Source organism: Procambarus clarkii, chromosome 94 (assembly GCF_040958095.1).
Source record: "Procambarus clarkii isolate CNS0578487 chromosome 94, FALCON_Pclarkii_2.0, whole genome shotgun sequence".
In the NCBI taxonomy this organism is placed as follows: Eukaryota; Metazoa; Arthropoda; class Malacostraca; order Decapoda; family Cambaridae; genus Procambarus; species Procambarus clarkii.
Window position 1 is genome coordinate 4,333,967 of NC_091243.1, and position 18,704 is coordinate 4,352,670.

Genomic DNA, 18,704 nt, shown 5'->3' on the forward strand with positions numbered 1-18,704 from the left:
CAACTACTTGGTGGAATGAACTTCATAGTCTATAATCCTTCAAAAAAGTAGATCTATCAATTTAAATTATGTACTGCATATATTTTTTGAAAGCCATGCATTGCTGCCCTTGTCTTTGCAAAGCTCTCTTGTTAAAATTAATCATAAAAGAGCTTATAAAAGAGTTTATATATATATGAAAAGATCAGTAGGATGATTATTATTATAGAGGAACCAAAAGATGCGTTACAAAAGTCTTATTTATTAAAAGTCATACAAAGTACACAATTTCTTATATCCTGTAAACAGTGCATGTTAGGAAATGCCACACACTGTAACATTTGGCATTTACTGAGCTCAAGGGAACAATAATAATTACATCAGAACCCAGTTTTAAAATATCACTTAAACCTAGTGGAAATATCACAGCTTTATAATTGATGTTGATGGAGTGTGTTAAGGCACTTAAAACACTTATGAAAACTAATTTCCAATTGCCAAAGGCATCCTTTAACGCAAGCCTCTTGAGGATTAAAACTAACCAAAATAACCAGAAAATTTACTTACTTTAAATTACTAATAATGAATTGAATACACGAGATAAAAAGAAAAGCAGATCGATTGAGAGGCAGAGAGAGCATGACATAAAAGAGATAAAGACGAGCGATAGATAGTGATCAACTTGAACTGATTCATAAAAGGAAACAGTCGCAAAAGATTTTCTTATAAATTCTTTAAAATACTAGAGAATTCTAAGAAAACGAACAGAAGCTGCATCGTACGCCAACTCAAGAAGTTAAAGGATTCACTGCGTCTCAGTTATGGCAGGAGACCAAGATGCAAGGCCCTGGAAGCCCACCAATCATGTAGCTGGAATGTGTGGAGGCAGAGTCGAGGGAGGTGCTAGGACTACTGACAAGGGGAAGGTGCTAGAATCACTGACAAGGGGATGGTGCTAGGATCACTGACAAGGGGATGGTGCTGGGATAACTGACAAGGGGATGGTGCTAGGATAACTGACAAGGGGATGGTGCTAGGATCACTGACAAGGGGATGGTGCTAGGATAACTGACAAGGGGATGGTGCTAGGACTACTGACAAGGGGGAAGGTGCTATAATAACTGACCAGGGGATGGTGCTAGGATCACTGACGACTTCATCCCCCCCACACACTCTTCAGGAGTAGCCTCCTGCTGGAAGCCGTCGCAGAAGCTTCCCAAATTGGCTGATTGTACAATTTATCACTTAATGCCTGCAAGGTGAGACAACTTGGCTCACGCGAATGTGCGTTCCTACTCGCATCGATTCACCACCTCTAACACATGTACTGTAATAAATAACTTACAAAAAAGTTAAACAGTGAACATAAAGTTCGCCGTAAATGGTTCATGATAAGGTCTTTTTTATTCTTCTTTTCCAAACTCACAAGAAAATTAACTTTTAAACATAAGTGATTACATTTGAAATCTAATGATGATTTACAGTTACAAAATTTCTTGCCAACAATAATAATACATAAAAGTGCTGTAATGGAAGCAATGAGAAAATTTATTTTTTTGTTTCGTGTACCAAGTACTGAGTCATAAGAGAAATGAAATGAGAACATAATCCTCTTGATTGTTCTATTTTGAAACAGTTATTCTTGAATGTCTGTAGCTGAGAGGGAGACGATCGCCCCCGTCACCACCTGAAGGGTAGTATGTGCTGGTGGTATCTTGATGTTCAAACGCGTTTAATACAGAGAGATACTTAGCAGCACTTGGGAGAGGGCAGCGGGCCATTTAGGCAGATTTTGTGTATAAATTGTCAACAAATTTATTACCTACATTATTTAAAAAGCGAGCAACAAGGCTCAGCATCACTATCCCTTTTACGCACAGTGATATCAGAACGTCAGACGGTGAAACACAAGAGATAATCACCAGATCACACGTTTCAAGCTTCACTGGACTGTAGCACAATTTTCCAGGGGTATGGCATAACACCTCAAGGTCCAGGAGTCACCTGTGGGACAACGCCAACCCTGGCACTCAGATTGTCATATGACATTAAACCCCATGACAACCGTAGCATATCAGTGACGACTTGTAGATCATATGACTATTCAATTAGAATGCTGGTGTTTTTCTTTAATAATGGGGTACGCTGGTCAGGATGCTGTGGGTGTCTGCCCATCATCTCCGGGTTGCCAGCCAGGAGCTGATGCAGGTACTCAGGGTTCACTGGTGGGTCTTGGGGCATGTTTGGACGACGATTCCTCAGGGTATCGGCCTGCTTATTTGGTGGCATCTTTTCCTTGCCATCTGGAAGTACTCCAGGTGGGCCCTGCTGAATCTGCTTATTGAACAAAGAAGGATCTGCCAGTCTTGTCATCAGCTCGTAGAACCTGGCATGACTGAGGTGGCCCTTGATACGATATAGAAGGTAAATGTCGCCAATTTTGCAGTTTTGTGCCACTTCATGTACAATCTTTCGAACGTTCTCGCTGGCATGGACAGGCTTGGCAGTGCGTAGCAGGTAAACTCGCAGGCATGGAAGCCACATGCAGAGGAGGAAGATGATGTAGCAGCAGGTGATGAAGGTCAGGACGATCAACCACAACCACAGGGACAAGAACACCTTCTCGTACAGCTCCATGATGGTGAGGTGACAACCGAACTTCTCAGTACGTTTGTTTACCAACTGGTTCTCGACAGAAAGTTCGCAAGAGGCAAATGGAGGGAATGTTTGAGACATGTAATCTGTGAATTTCTGTGGATCTCTGTCGAATGGGTAGGACATGAAACCATATGCAATAAACCGGCCCTGAAGAATGAAGTCCATGTACTGCATAGCAAAAAGGTCAACAACTAACGCTAAGACATTGACTCCGAGATATTTCCAGTAGAGGCCGTTGTGAGTCTTGAGGTTAAAGATGATATATCTTGCTGCTCTCTCCACCAACTCTCTCTCTGCTTGGTCATATCTGTGAGCGTTGGCAGCAAGGTCTTCCAGCAGTTTCTTACACCTCGCGTTGTCGAAGTTCTTGGATACCTTTCGTGGGATGTAATATACTCCAGCTAAGACGAGGAGCGACCAAGATATCCAGCGGTAGAAGAGTAAATACCTCCTGGAGCCATTCTCTTCTACATAAGGGTAAGAGAGGCAGATGTTGATGTAGTCGAGACGGACTTGTGTCTCAGCGTTGAAGTGCGACACGCAGGTGATGACGTCGCGGTGATACCTGTTGACACAAGACAAGATGTAGTGACTTGCAAAGGAATAAACATAGCATATGAATGAAAATAACAGCAGTAAGCCTAGTACTGGTCCATGCGACACAGCTCCTATTTAAATCCTATTACACAAATTTGTCTAACCAACGCTGGAAACAATCCAATGACCTAATTTTAGCGATAATTGTATAAAGCTTCTAATTTCCAACATTACAGATATATTCTAATATACACTTTATACATTCAGTCATAGTCCAACAGGAAGGATATAAGAAAAACAGATGAAAATTAAAATAATCCGTTATATTTACGTAAATAAAATTAATGCGAATAACTGCGTAGAAGAGGAAAGTGTGGACGCAGGCCCTCACCCTTGGACTTTGATCCATAGCGGTCAAATGAGCCAATAACATCATGATGAATAAAGTATTGAAGAAAACCTGAATAATTCCTTAAGAACTAGTTAGTTGTAATATTTGCGACTTGAATTTGAAAATTTGCGCCTTGCCATTATTCACAAATAATGAGGGCCTTGGTCTGACAGGGGAAGCCAGCACATGTGAGGACAACCCGTCCTGCTCAGCCAATCCAATATTACAGCGCTGTTAAATTAATAAGACATTCTCAAAAGATCATGTCGGGTCGATTTCTTTGCCTCACACTAACGGGAACGTTACGTAACACCTCGTACTCTCCTGTTGTGCAGTAGTTTGACCAAGTATAAGTGTACACGAGTAGTTGTTAGGAGGTGCAGGTTGAGTGTGGTTATGCCAACCACTATTCCGAACGTAAGCTTACTTTTGATCTTTATTTAAGCATCACATGCAAACAAGTGTTAAATAATTAAACGTGTTCCTTGCATGTGAATATTAGGGCTACCTCGTCGGCATGAATGGTTGTGGAAACAAACGTGTCGTCCACTAGAGACTGGACATGTGTTAAGAGTTTCGTTATATTATTATGCACCCCATACCCATCTTGTGGGTGGTAGTGGAAAGGGTTACAGAGGCACATAATGGGTTCAGAGACTCAAACCCACAAATCATTTAGCTAAGCAAGATACAATCATGTGTATCCATGATTGTATCTTGCGGCCACACTGGGACCTGATTGAACCACAACTAGATTCCTAGCCAAAGCTTCCGTCCTTTGAATCACCCAATTAGTATACACTAATGATTTATATAACTGTTGGACTCGTATTGTCCAGTGGTTGTTGACAGTTGAAGTTAGATTTGATATCGGAATAATATTCTGGCCTGAAGTGATTTGGCCGAATTGTAGAGGTCTAAATTGTTCCCCGCGTCCCATATTTGCGTGGAGCACCATCAACTGTTTGGTCCCATGAGTGGGACCAGCCAGTGGGACCACCCACTCATGAGGTCCAGCCTCATGAGTGGGACCACTTGTCATTGTGACCTGAGTGAGTGGGTCATCTTGTCATTGGTCACATGAGTGACCAATAACAAGAATCAGAATTTTGGAATCAAGTTTAAGTGAAGAAGATTCCTCCATAGCCACTCAGCTGTTTAAATTTAACCTAAATAAATAATAAAGGTGCTAATAAAGAGTTATATGATAACATAAAGCAACCCAGTAATACATACATTTCATTTAAGCACAATAATTACCACATTTCCAACGGTGAGTGAGCGATAGTATGAGGTATAGTGAGTGGGTCAGAGTATGAGGTATAGTGAGTGGGCCAGAGTATGAGGTATAGTGAGTGGGCCAGAGTATGAGGTATAGTGAGTGGGCCAGAGTATGAGGTATAGTGAGTGGGGCCAGAGTATGAGGTATAGTGAGTGGGGCCAGAGTATGAGGTATAGTGAGTGGGCCAGAGTATGAGGTATAGTGAGTGGGCCAGAGTATGAGGTATAGTGAGTGGGCCAGAGTATGATGTATAGTGAGTGGGCCAGAGTATGAGGTATAGTGAGTGGGCGAGAGTATGAGGTATAGTGAGTGGGCGAGAGTATGAGGTACAGTGAGTGGGCCGAGTAGGAGGTATAGTGAGTGGGCCGAGTAGGAGGTATAGTGAGTGGGCCAGAGTATCAGGTACAGTGAGTGGGCGAGAATATCAGGTACAGTGAGTGGGCCAGAGTATGAGGTACAGTGAGTGGGCCAGAGTATCAGGTACAGTGAGTGGGCCAGAGTATGAGGTACAGTGAGTGAGCCAGAGTATCAGGTACAGTGAGTGAGCCAGAGTATGAGGTACAGTGAGTGGGCCAGAGTATGAGGTACAGTGAGTGAGCCAGAGTATCAGGTACAGTGAGTGAGCCAGAGTATGAGGTACAGTGAGTGGACCAGAGTATCAGGTACAGTGAGTGAGCCAGAGTATGAGGTACAGTGAGTGGACCAGAGTATCAGGTACAGTGAGTGAGCCAGAGTATGAGGTACAGTGAGTGAACCAGAGTATCAGGTACAGTGAGTGAGCCAGAGTATGAGGTACAGTGAGTGGACCAGAGTATCAGGTACAGTGAGTGAGCCAGAGTATGAGGTACAGTGAGTGGACCAGAGTATCAGGTACAGTGAGTGAGCCAGATTATGAGGTAATGAGTGATAGGCGTTAATGAACAGTATGCAACAGGGAGTGTGCGAATAAAATGCATAATACCTAAAAAAGATAAAGTGGATGAGGAACAACTGGTAATGAATCAATGGGAAGAATTCATCTCCTGAAGAAGGTGGGCGGTGAAGAAGACTTACCAGGAGTACCAGACGTTAAGGAAGACTTGCCAGGAGTACCAGACAGTGAGAAAGACTTACCAGGAGTACCAGACGTTAAGGAAGACTTGCCAAGAGTACCAGACGTTAAGGAAGACTTACCAGGAGTACCAGACAGTGAGAAAGACTTACCAGGAGTACCAAACAGTGAGAAAGACTTACCAGGAGTACAAGACGTTAAGGAAGACTTGCCAGGAGTACCAGACAGTGAGAAAGACTTCCCAGGAGTACCAAACAGTAAGAAAGACTTACCAGGAGTACCAGACAGTGAGAAAGACTTACCAGGAGTACCAGACGGTGAGGAAGCCCCCCAGCAGGAGACAGAAGGTCCAGCGGTAGTGCATCCTCAGCACCAGACCGTCGCAGGTGGCAGCACATATCTGGTTGGCTCTGGTCTTGATAGCGTTTAGAACACTCCCCAAGATGGAGCGAATATCCACACTGCCAGCGCCAATGGACGGCATCCTCGCTCCTGTAAACAAATAACATTGTCACATCCACACTTAAAATGTAATACGATAAATTTTTCTTTAGGGCGTGCATCGTACAGGTAATAAATGAAGGAATTCAAGGGTGTATTCATGGTTCCCTAAGATGCGCAGGAATCATTAACATACTCGCATGTTAATGATTCTCGAGCTTCCCATCATATTAGAGGGGCCTCGTAGCCTGGTGGATAGCGCGCAGGACTCGTAATTCTGTGGCGCGGGTTCGATTCCCGCACGAGGCCGAAACAAATGGGCAAAGTTTCTTTCACCCTGAATGCCCCTGTTACCTAGCAGTAAATAGGTACCTGGGAGTTAGTCAGCTGTTAGTTAGTCACGGGCTGCTTTCTGGGGGTGGAGGCCTGGTCGAGGACCGGGCCGCGGGGACACTAAAAAGCCCCGAAATTATCTCAAGATAACCTCAAGATAGACAGAATCATACAAGCCCAAACGACCTTTTGCATTAGAATCATGATAGGGCCGACATCTTCAGCAATCCACAGAGACCAACTATTTTGTTCCCTAACTTCACCAGCAATTAGTGTTGACACATTAGTTCACATCTGTTATGATAAATAGTTGAGTAAAAGTGCTTAAAAATTTCATCAAATTGAACAGGCAATTAAATTATATATCTGTGATGTTCCGTTTACCTGAATCCCACTATCCTTGTTTCATACGCAGCCGTTATTTTAAAACTCTAATTTTAGAATTTGCATTCTAAAATTAGAATGTACGTATAATTCTAATTTTATGCAATGTGCTTGTTATTATCGCTCTAATTGTAGGCTACCCTATAAGCCTTTATTGTTGAACATGTTCACTCCTTCACAACTTAATGATTTGTATAACTCAGTTACGAATTTGTATAACTCAGTTACGAATTTGTATAAATAAATGTTACGAATTTGTATAAATAAATCAGTTACGAATTTGTATAAATAAATCAGTTACGAATTTGTATAGATAAATCAGTTACGAATTTGTATAAATAAATCAGTTACGAATTTGTATAAATAAATCAGTTACGAATTTGTATAAATCAGTTACGAATTTGTATTAATAAATCACTTACGAGTTTGTATAGATCACTTACGAGTTTGTATAAATTACTTACGAGTTTGTATAGATCACTTACGAGTTTGTATAGATCACTTACGAGTTTGTATAAATTACTTACGAGTTTGTATAGATCACTTACGAGTTTGTATAAATTACTTACGAATTTATATAAATCACCTACGAATTAAACTCCTAGGTCCAAAATACTTATCAGCTAATAAAAGTAAATGATAATTACTTGCCTACTAAACAATTGCTTATCTATATTAATGACTTTTATCATTACTAACTAATAAAAAGAGAATGGAAATTATGGTGATTTGAAAGGCAAGTAGTGTACCGGGGCCGTGTACCCGAGTTGTGTACCGGGGTCGTGTACCGGGACAGTGTACCGGGACAGTGTACCGGGGCCGTGTACCGGGGTCGTGTACCGGGACAGTGTACCGGGGTCGTGTACCCGGACAGTGTACCGGGACAGTGTAAATAGATATTTACAAAGTGAAAGATATTCAACTTCGAGCCAAGAAGTTCATTAATGCTGACTCTGCTTCCTCTCAGATATCAAGCTGTAATCCAATTTCAGATATCTTCCCCCTCCCCCCCCCCCTTGTATCTTATCGATAGATAAGATGCTGTTCGTCTCGTGATGAACAGCATCTTAGGCCTTGTCAAGGCCTATATAATATCGTAATCTTTTCCACTCCAGGTGCCAGGTGCTAAACATCTTAGAAGTGAATAATTCAGATTGTAAAGCGAATCTATGGGCTCTTGTACTCAAGAAATAATCGTTAATAACTGAACTAATGAAACATGCTTAATAATGGGGAAGTAAATAAGGTTTTGAAAATGTATTCTCGAGAAACTCATTAAGATTAATCTAAAGATGTGGCATGGGGCTGAATAACCCGTTGGTGGTAAGATTTTTTTTTTAGTGCATGTGATCTTTGGTCTTGGAATATCTTGAGGTGTCTATGGGTCTTTGAGCATCAACCGAACATGGACGAGAGGTAGAGAGACCGCACATTATAAACGTCAGTGACTCGCAGCATCCGACTCCAGCCATGCATGGGTTTCAACACCACTAATGCTGGCGCTTATGAAGTTTTTTTTATTATTAATACATTAGGTACATCTGCATTTGTACAGATAGATACTATAGATATAGATACTGCAGATACAAGAGACTCGCTGCATTCCGTTTGTTGATCATAAATAACCTTTGACATAAAAATAGTTGGTATAGATCCATAAAAGATGACCACTTGAACACCGCTGTCGGCCATACTAGTCGAACACCACCACCACCTCTCACCAGACTAACCAAACACCACCACCACCCCTCACCAGGCTAATCAACCCCCACCACCACCCCTCACCAGGCTAACCAACCCCCACCACCACCCCTCACCAGGCTAACCAACCCCCACCACCACCCCTCACCAGGCTAACCAACCCCCACCACCACCCCTCACCAGGCTAACCAACCACCACCACCACCCCTCACCAGGCTAACCAACCACCACCCCTCACCAGGCTAACTAACCACCACCATCCTCATCAGTCTAACCAAACACCACCCCTCACCAGGCTAACCAAACACCACCACCACCCCTCACCGGACTAACCAACACCACCAACACCCTCACCGGGCTAACCAACCACCACCACCCCTCACCGGGCTAACCAACCACCACCACCACCCCTCACCAGACTAACCAACCACCACCACCCCTCACCAGACTAACCAACCACCACCACCCCTCACCAGGCTAACCAACCACCACCACCCCTCTCACCGGGCTAACCAACCACCACCACCCTCACCAGACTAACCAACACCACCACCACCCTCACCGGGCTAACCAACCCCCACCACCACCACCCCTCACCAGACTAACCAACACCACCACCCCCTCACCGGGCTAACCACTCAAGTCGGCCTTGAGTGAGGTAACATAACCAGAGAAGCATGACTGCAGCTTCCATGTTACTGCACCAGGGACGCCGCCCAAAATGGCTTACATGGCGATATTATGGCTAGCCAAGACCACCATCTCTCCCACATCTGTGTGATGTGTGTCTATGTATGTATTAACACGATGTACCGAACGGGGTGAGAATAGCTTGAGCTACCTCATCCCTTTGTGTGTATTTTACCTCAATAAACTTATTTCAATTTCAATTCCCACATCGACGGGTAAAGTGTTTGGTGTTGAGCGGACTGTGAAGAATGCAAGCAAACTTTTGACCTTAATAATAGGTATATTAGCAATAAATACTTGAGCGATGTATCATACACTGATGAGTATTTGGAATTATTTTAACATGTGCTTTGTTCACCGGTAATTTGCGTAACTGTCGGGGTCAACAAAGGTGAATACACAGATGAACACATCTACAAGGGCTGTGATAAGGGTTCAAACACCGTACCAAGGTGAGGTCAGGTGACATCAGGTGAGGTCAGGTGAGGTTTTGGATTAGGCAAGCTGGTAGCGTTGTTGACGGGTTAGCAGGTTTCAGGAATAGGTGGAATAGGAATGGTTGTTGTTGTTGTTATAGATTCAGCTACTCGGAACAAGTTCCGAGTAGCACGGGCTATGGTGAGCCCGTAGTGGACTTACCTGGCACAGGAGTGGTGCCTGTGATAGGAATGGGTGGCAGGGGTAGGTTTAAACTAGTGAGGACCATCTGGCCAGCAGTCGTGCCCCCTAATTCTACTGTTCAGTATCCGGCTGTGTTCTTGGGAGACTCTTGATTTGTCACAACGTACATAATACAAGGTGCTAACCTAACCATAAAACGTATCAACCCAAGCAACCCACCCAACCTAACCTGCCGACGTGGATATGTGAACCTCTTTTCAGAGTACTTTGTAATGTGTCGTTGGAGACCATAACGTGCAGAATAAGACGTATTAGTTGAGACAACGCTTTGGAAGGTCCACTTCGGCCGACGCCGACTTGACCTCGACGACCCTTCAACCTTCTCCCTAATCGAACCATATTAGAGGTTAACCGGGTTAACAAGACGATTAGGAATACCCCAACACTGCTAGGTGAACAGAAGCATTAAGGGAAAGGAAACATGCCCAACCATTTCTGGTCTGGTTATTATTATTTCTGTATCTTGCTTCTCCCAGAAGTTGTTTGAACTCCTCGCCATATAGTTAATTCCGGTAAACCTTGTGAAAACTTTAATAATATTTTCCTGAATTTGGTTAATGTTGAGATTATTTAGAGATGGTAAATATTTCATCTGTGAGAAAAATATATATATATCACGATACGAACAGGATGAACAAGACTCTAGTAAGGATAGTATAAAGCTACTCTATCCTTCTGGGATGTAATTTATTATCTCAATAAACTTACTTGAACTTGTAACGACAAAGTCTATTAGAGCAGCTGGCAAGTATGTGAAGAGGACTAACTATCCACAGTAAATGGCCTTATTAATTAGCTGAAAATGTTCATTGGCTCAACCTGATCAACACAAAAATAAATAGTATTTGGACAACATTCGGGCCATATCTGGCCTTCGTCAGATGATGATTCATCTGATGATACAAGTTGGTTTAAGTAGGTCGTAAGAACACGTAAGTTACGAGCTTCATGTGCTTCTCATATCACTAAGCGTATCTTATCTTACTTATGACGTAATGATGCTCAAAGTGTGAAACGTCAGCGGATGCTGTGGTCTATGGGAGAGGATGGTCTTCAACGTTCCATAGCGCCAGAGAGTACAGTACGGTTAAAGGCATGACTGTGAGTACGTTACAGAGCGTGTTACAGTGCCAGACGAGGCAATGTTGCACAATGGCAGGCAAGGTCTTCGCGCCATGTGGTGCCATACAGCGTCTGTCTGTACTACTCTCTGGGTGCCTGCCTGTCACCCCCCCCCACACACACACACACACACACGCGGGGCCTCGTAGCCTGGTGGATAGCGCGCAGGACTCGTAATTCTGTGGCGCGGGTTCGATTCCCGCACGAGGCAGAAACGAATGGGCAAAGTTTCTTTCACCCTAAGTGCCCCTGTTACCTAGCAGTAAATAGGTACCTGAGAGTTAGTCAGCTGTCACGGGCTGCTTCCTGGGGTGTGTGTGTGTGTGGTGTGGAAAAAAAAAATAGTAGTTAGTGATTGACAGTTGAGAGGCGGGCCGAAAGAGCAAAGCTCAACCCCCGCAAAAACACAACTAGTAAACACACACACACACACACACACACACACACACACACACACACACACACACACACACACACACACTATACAAGTACGTCACGCCCACAACGAAGACTTTATCTTCTGGTGGATCTGAGGTCACCAGCAATCGCCTAACTTGAAAATAATAGGAAAGCATCACATAATTCTCTGCCCCAGACGTTGTCTACCTGGTTTACGATCTCCGTTTATCGGCGTCGTTCGTGTAGACAGCGAGATAGTGTAGGGGGGGGTGTGAAGGCTCGGGCTGTGGATAGTAACGTCCGATGATGTCGGATAGAATGTCTAGTCTCGCGAGATCTCGACTGGTTTTATTTATTTATTAAGCCTTTAGTTGTCGGTGTTTTTATGGCCTGTTGGGGTTGGCAATATTACTGTCGGTCGTGTTTACTACCACCACTACTACAACTACCACCACAACCACCACCACTACTGCTGCTGCCACCATTATCCTGCCACCGCCCTCCACCCCCAACATACTCCCTGAGAGTGCCCCAGCACTCTCACAAATGCAGCTTGTACTCTCATTTCCCCTTGAGGTACTCCACCCTCCCCCCTTCAAGGACGCTAAACATGGCCGCCAGAGAGATGAGCTTTAGGCCGTGATCGACAGGGCGCCGTCTGTTTGTCAGTGTACAGATGACGCCTGCAATCTTTGGACGGTGCCCCGTTGTTGTGGATGGGTTAGGGGGGGGGGGGGGAACAGGGGGGTTGGGGGCTCACTGAGAGAGGGGGAAGTCGATGGAGAGGGGAGAGGGGACTGAGAATGGAGGGGATGGGGGAGGGTTGATGTTCGACCTTGCTACCAGGGACAACAAACCTATTCTTCTTCTTCACAGGTTTTCAGCTCGTTGGTAAAAGATTGGTGGTGGGTCGCAGAAAATGTGAAGTGCTCTAAAATATGACTTGGGGAAACTTTTTTGCTTTTTCCTTCGGGCAATAATGGTAAAAATAGTCATACATGCATAATAGTATACATATGATCGTATAAATATAATATTGTTACATGTATGCTATTATATATGTATGATTTTATATATGTATGACTGTATACCACTATATATGTATGACTACATGTTTATATAGCCATACATGAGGGTGCAAGAATAATTACAAAACCACGTGATTTAGTTATAAATCAGTATCCACTCAGGAAAATAAAACGATATTCCTGAAAGGAACTGTAATTGAACCAGGAAAGCGCTCAGATTAATTTTTTCTTTTTTATGTGGTTACTCAGACACACATAATGTCGTACATGAAGAGTGTGTGTGTGTGTGTGTGTGTGTGTGTGTGTGTGTGTGTGTGTGTGTGTGTGTGTGTGTGTGTGTGTGTGTGTGAGTGAGAGAGAGAAAACCTACAGAGAATTTGGATGTGATTTGATGCAAAGAGAGACAGTTGTGTATGCCTTCACCAGAGTTGCTCCTGTCTAATCTGACTGTCTAACCGCGTCAATCTCAACTATAGCTTTTCTTCTGAGTCCCAGCCACTGAGCAGTGTTGGTGTTACCTAGTGTTGATATCGAACAGTATTGTCCACTGCTGGTACTGAGCAATGCTGAAAAGCATTGGTATTGAGCAGTGAGTGAGTGAGCGGCAGTCAGTCACCGCAATACGACACTTGAAGCTTAAAAGGCTTCGCGGTATTAAAAACTTCCCATAGTGCCACTAGAGGCACCAGACGAAAGCCAAGATTGGCACTGGCGTATCCTGTTAAGGGTCCTTGCCTGGTCCACCCCCGAGACGAGTGAGCAGCGACATGATCGCTGACCTGTAATTAGTTGATACTGGAGGGATGGTTTGGGACGCGGTGACGTCACGGCCTCACAAGGACCTCCTGTGTTTGTGCCTCACATTCCCTAACTTGCCAGATCCTGCTCTCTCCTGCTCACACAGCTTCAATTGATGCTCCCTTGCTACTCACAACTCCAATGTGTCTTTGTACCTATGTATGGAAATGTTTGTACCGTATGTGTGGGTGTATGTATGTATGTATGTATGTATGTATGTATGTATGTATGTATGTATGTATGCATGTTATGTGTGTATGTATAGAAGGCCAACTGGAGCATGCTAAGCAGTTCGTATGTACATCCAACAAGTAATCACTCTTATCTCTTAGCTCTGCTTGGAACACATTCCTCTGAATGGTCTTGCCTAACTTGGCGCAGCTTGGCAACTTGCAAACCCCACCCCCCCTCCCTTTGCAACTGTTGCAGAGACCTTCCTGACTATCGTATCAAGCAAAATTTAAGAATCCGAATTCTGAAAACAAATGTATAATTTGCCATTTGCAACGTTCTATAAGTTGTGACTCAATGCGCTCACAAACGTATCACCCGATGGCAAGACCGAAACGTCTGGACATCGTAAGATTATGACGTAAAACTTTTTCTGGGGAAAAGTAAATCTTGCTACGTTTAAGAGATCTCCGGGCCTCCCCCCGCTTATCGTAGGCAATGCAAGCTGATGCAACAACGGGCACGACTGTGTCAGTTATTCAGGATGCACAATCAGGTCTGGCACGCCTGCAGGTCCCCAGGTAGGACAACTCTTCCAATTAACGATTTACACACTGGGAAATACCTTGCATTTGACGTCACCGGCGGTCCACCAGCATATGACGTAATGCATTATCTCCGCTTCAAACAATTTGTACAAATATATATTTGTGCTTTTTTAGACGTAACCTTCTTCTTGAGAGGTTATCTTGAGATGATTTCGGGGCATAGTGTCCCCTGCGGCCCAGTCCTCGACGTTAAGGGCAAGTGTTGCCTAGAATGTGGTAAAATTCTGTGTAACTCCCTCTTTTCGACATGTTTAAAACGTTCGAGCCCCGCTTTTGTGGGGCACTAAACCGGAGCCTAGAGTTGAGCAGTGTAATAAGAGACGATTGAAATGCCAGACACGTCAAGTACCGGGAGTCTCTCTCCTCTCTCACTCTATACCACGATGACTCGCTCCCAGAATATAATATGAGGCTCCCCTGGGGGCGCAATGTAGAGACACGACCACGTACGACAAGGAGACGTTGACCCATAGGGACTGTGACTGTCCAACCAGGTCAGGGGGTAGGGGTGGGGAGGGTCATGATGACCATGTCAGGTGGAGGGGGGTCGTAAGGTCCAGGTCAGACAGGGGTCATGATGACCAGGGAGATTTAACACAGCCAGGGAAGTTGCCTCGTTGCATTTATAAAGACCAATATATATATTCACCAGTTTCATGAAGAGCACAAAAACATGCCAGGGTGGGTTTTTGGTCAGGTTTAAGACAGGTTTTTGTCAGTTTTAAGACAGGTGTTGACACACCTCACAATCTTCTACACCCTGATCCACACTTCTCCCTACCTTCTACCTTCACTATTTCTTACCTCCCTCCCCTCTTCCCTTCATCCTTACCTTCCTCCCTAGCCCTAGTGCCTCTTTCCCCAGATATCTTGCTTTTGCAACTTCTCTCTTCCTGGTAATTTGTAACTGTATTAAAATAACTTTAAAAACTCGGTACTTCTCAGTATTACAATCCTCTCACGGAAATTAAACACTGTTGGATCTGGCTGATAACTAGATAGGTGACCCAGACCAGAGTGGGGACTTTGATGAACCTAATCTCTGAACATGTCTTGAAAATATCCCAACAGTCAGTAAAATTGTATTGGCTTTACGATATTATTGACTAGGAATGTAATAGCCATCTTTATTTTGTAATTGATTTGGGTTATATTCTTGGCTGACACGTGTGTGCTGCAGTTTCAGTCATTACTCAGTATTTACTGAGTCATTACTCAGTCATTACTCAGTATTTACCTGTCATGTAATACACGTGACTGTATATATCTGTATATGTATGGATATTGTTGGTTTTTGTAGCAGAATATAATCAGGCAATCTTTTATTAGTTGCCATGAAAAACTCTAATCTGTAGTTTGTGTTCTAAAATAACTTCTTATCGGGAATACTGATGAATGAAAAATGTTGAATTAGTTGGTGGCGAATGTGGCATCCTGGTCAAGAGGAACTTTGAACTGTCTTTCTGGGTAAAATTGCCTCAGAACAATATTATCTGGAAATTTGTTTGGGAAAGTCATTATACTCCCAAATCCAGTTGGGAAAAAAATCGTGAAATTCATGGAAAGATTTTATAAAGTAAATGATGCTAGATGGTGGTACTATTCGGTAGCTAGTTGCAACTATCTTCTTGAGGTTATCTTGAGATGATTTCGGGGCTTTTAGTGTCCCCGCGGCCCGGTCCTCGACCAGGCCTCCACCCCCAGGAAGCAGCCCGTGACAGCTGACTAACACCCAGGCACCTATTTTACTGCTAGGTAACAGGGGCATAGGGTGAAAGAAACTCTGCCCATTGTTTCTCGCCGGCGCCTGGGATCGAACCCAGGACCACAGGATCACAACTCCAGCGTGCTGTCCGCTCGGCCGACCGGCTCCCCTAGGCCAGATGGTGGTACTAGTTGGGGAACTATTCTTATTCTGCAAGATGATCAAGAATCATTCAAATATTCACCTTCACGTGTTCAAATTTGTTATCAATATTCCAGTGTCCTAAACTGTATATAATCTTGTCAGGGATTATATCATTATCTTCTTTATATAAAAGTAGAGACCCTTTGTTGCTTCGCCAGGCCACAGGGGGGAGGAGAGATGGCAACTGTAAACCACATGACATCAGAGGTTTACACCCACTGTCTTCGGGTAGTCAGGATGACGAGTTACTCTACTGATGCAGCAAAATACCTCAACTTAGGCGTCATTGAGTGACTAAAATTCCTCGTTGAAGGTCATATGAACATTGTATATGTCATACACCTTGTGTATACACATTGTATATACCATACACCGGGTCTTATTCTTTTGAGGCGAAGTTTTTGGTATTTTCACTGTTTTCACCTTTGGGATGTTGTGTTAAACCTGTTATTATTATTATTATTATTATTATTATTATTATTATTATTATTATTATTAATTATTTGTTGTTCTATTCTTAATTATTTTGGTCACATCCAAGTGACTAAGCCACGAGGTTCTTATCCCTTCTTGCAAACTCTTTTGTCTTTCAGTTAAGAACATAAGGATTCAGGAAACTGCAGAAGGCTTATTAGGCCCATTCGTGGCAGCTCTTATTTATATCAACCCAAACTCGCTCATGTATATGTCTAACCTGCGCTTGAAACAATCCAGTTTGTTGTGCCCCTGCGTTAATTTGTATATTTCAGTCACCCGTTAGACTCGCGTTCTTTTCAGCTCGATTTGCCTTGAAGGTAGATACATCTGTGCTAGGGATGTGCTTCTTTAGCTTCTGTGCATCTCTACTCACTGCACTTTGTCACCCAGTAGATTGACAGTTAAGATCATATGTCAAGAGCCTCACCTGGCCCTGTGTCAGAGCCTCACCCGGCCCTGTGTCAGAGCCTCACCTGGCAGCATACTCGCCCCCGGACATAACATCCTACACATAACGATATACTTCTAGACCGTGTAATGAAGGATTATTCCTGTCCACGTTCCGCCGTCGCGTGTGTACACACACACACACACACACACACACACACACATACACACATACACACGCACACGCACACGCACACACACACACGCACACACGCACACGCACACACACACACAGAGTAAAACAAAAAGTAATTTTACCAATCAATTCTAATCTCTGATGGGAGTCCCCACCCTTCACACCTTTGTAGGTGCCCCCTAGCTGCCCTCCCTGGCAAGCGCCCCCTTCAGGTGCCCCCCAGGTAAGTGCCCCCTGAGAGGCCCCTCTCACAGGAGCACAGACCAGTAACCCCAGAAACTGTGAGGACAGGAGACAATGAGATGACCACTGGCTGTAAGGCCCGGGGTGCCTGGTACCCTTCTGGAGCCGCAGTGTGACGCAGTGTGACGCAGTGTGACGCAGTGTGACGCAGTGTGACGCAGTATGACGCAGTGTGACGCAGTGTGACGCAGTGTGACGCAGCATGCACCTTGACGCAACGGTTTGCGTTGATTTTGCTTCTAGATCTCAAACGACTTAGGAGGATTAGAAAGTGTAGTCATGTTGTAAACTCCGGTGATGTACAGGTAGTTGTCGTGTGTAGAGCGACACACAAGTGGGAGCGACGAAGTGCGGGATTACCGGAGAGTACCGGATGTTGTCTTGGTGACAACACAGCACGGCTGTGTGGCACAGCATCGTCAGCTTCACCCCCCACCTGTGGCCGTCGTGGCTGGTGCCTAGATTCCCCCGCTCCCTGGCCCTACTAGCTCGCTTCTCTCCCCCTTGGCTTGGTGCCTTGCTTCGATAATTACTTCGTTAGCTTCTGTACGTGGTGGTGTAGGTGTGGGGGGGGGGACTGGTGCAGTGCCTCTCTGGTTTGTTAGAATTTCCCCCTACATAACTGGGGAGAGTAGGAGAAGGTGGGGGTGGGGGGTCAGGGGGGGGGGAAACCGTTTAGACGGGATGCTGAAGAGATAACACCTCTCCCCCCCCCCCCCCGTCACCCCCTTCTCTCGGATGTGACGCCGTCGTTACGTGGAGGGTGCCAGTGTCTTCTCACGATCTGGCACTCTGTATAAAAAGATCTGACCCAACCAGAAGCGTTTGATCTAATCCACCCATCTAAACTACCCCGGCAGATGGCCTGGAAAACGTCCATATTACGGTGCTTAAATTTTATCATTATTTATTTATTTATTTATTTAGAAAAGTCCGCCAGCAATTATGACTAAGTTTAGTCGATTGGTAAACATAAAAAAATATGAGTGGACGGGATATACTATTGAAATCTTTGCCTAATCTCCATGAAACACATTTAAATAGCAACACACAACATGGCCATTTGTGACAGCCAGTAGGAGTCTCTCTGTCTCTCTCTCTCTGTCTCTCTCTCTCTGTCTCTCTCTCTGTCTCTCTCTCTCTGTCTCTCTCTCTCTCTGTCTCTCTCTCTCTCTGTCTCTCTCTCTCTCTCTCTCTCTCTCTCTCTCTCTCTCTCTGCCCCCCGTCGCTTTAGAGTC

General features: G+C 44.3%; 1 protein-coding gene across 3 annotated transcripts in view; it reads right to left on the reverse strand.

Annotated features, from left to right (window-relative positions):
* Positions 1-225: 225 nt before the first annotated feature.
* Positions 226-18,704, reverse strand: part of LOC123747273 (innexin inx2) — a 194,461-nt gene continuing 175,982 nt past the window's right edge. For all 3 annotated transcript variants that reach the window (XM_045729337.2, XM_069319936.1, XM_045729338.2), the window contains exons 2-3: positions 6,201-6,390; positions 226-3,202 (exon numbers count right to left, since the gene is read on the reverse strand). In XM_045729337.2, the coding sequence (XP_045585293.2) occupies positions 2,080-3,202; positions 6,201-6,390 (1,313 nt within the window). In that variant the 3' untranslated portion in view covers positions 226-2,079. The remainder of the gene's footprint in view (positions 3,203-6,200; positions 6,391-18,704) is intronic.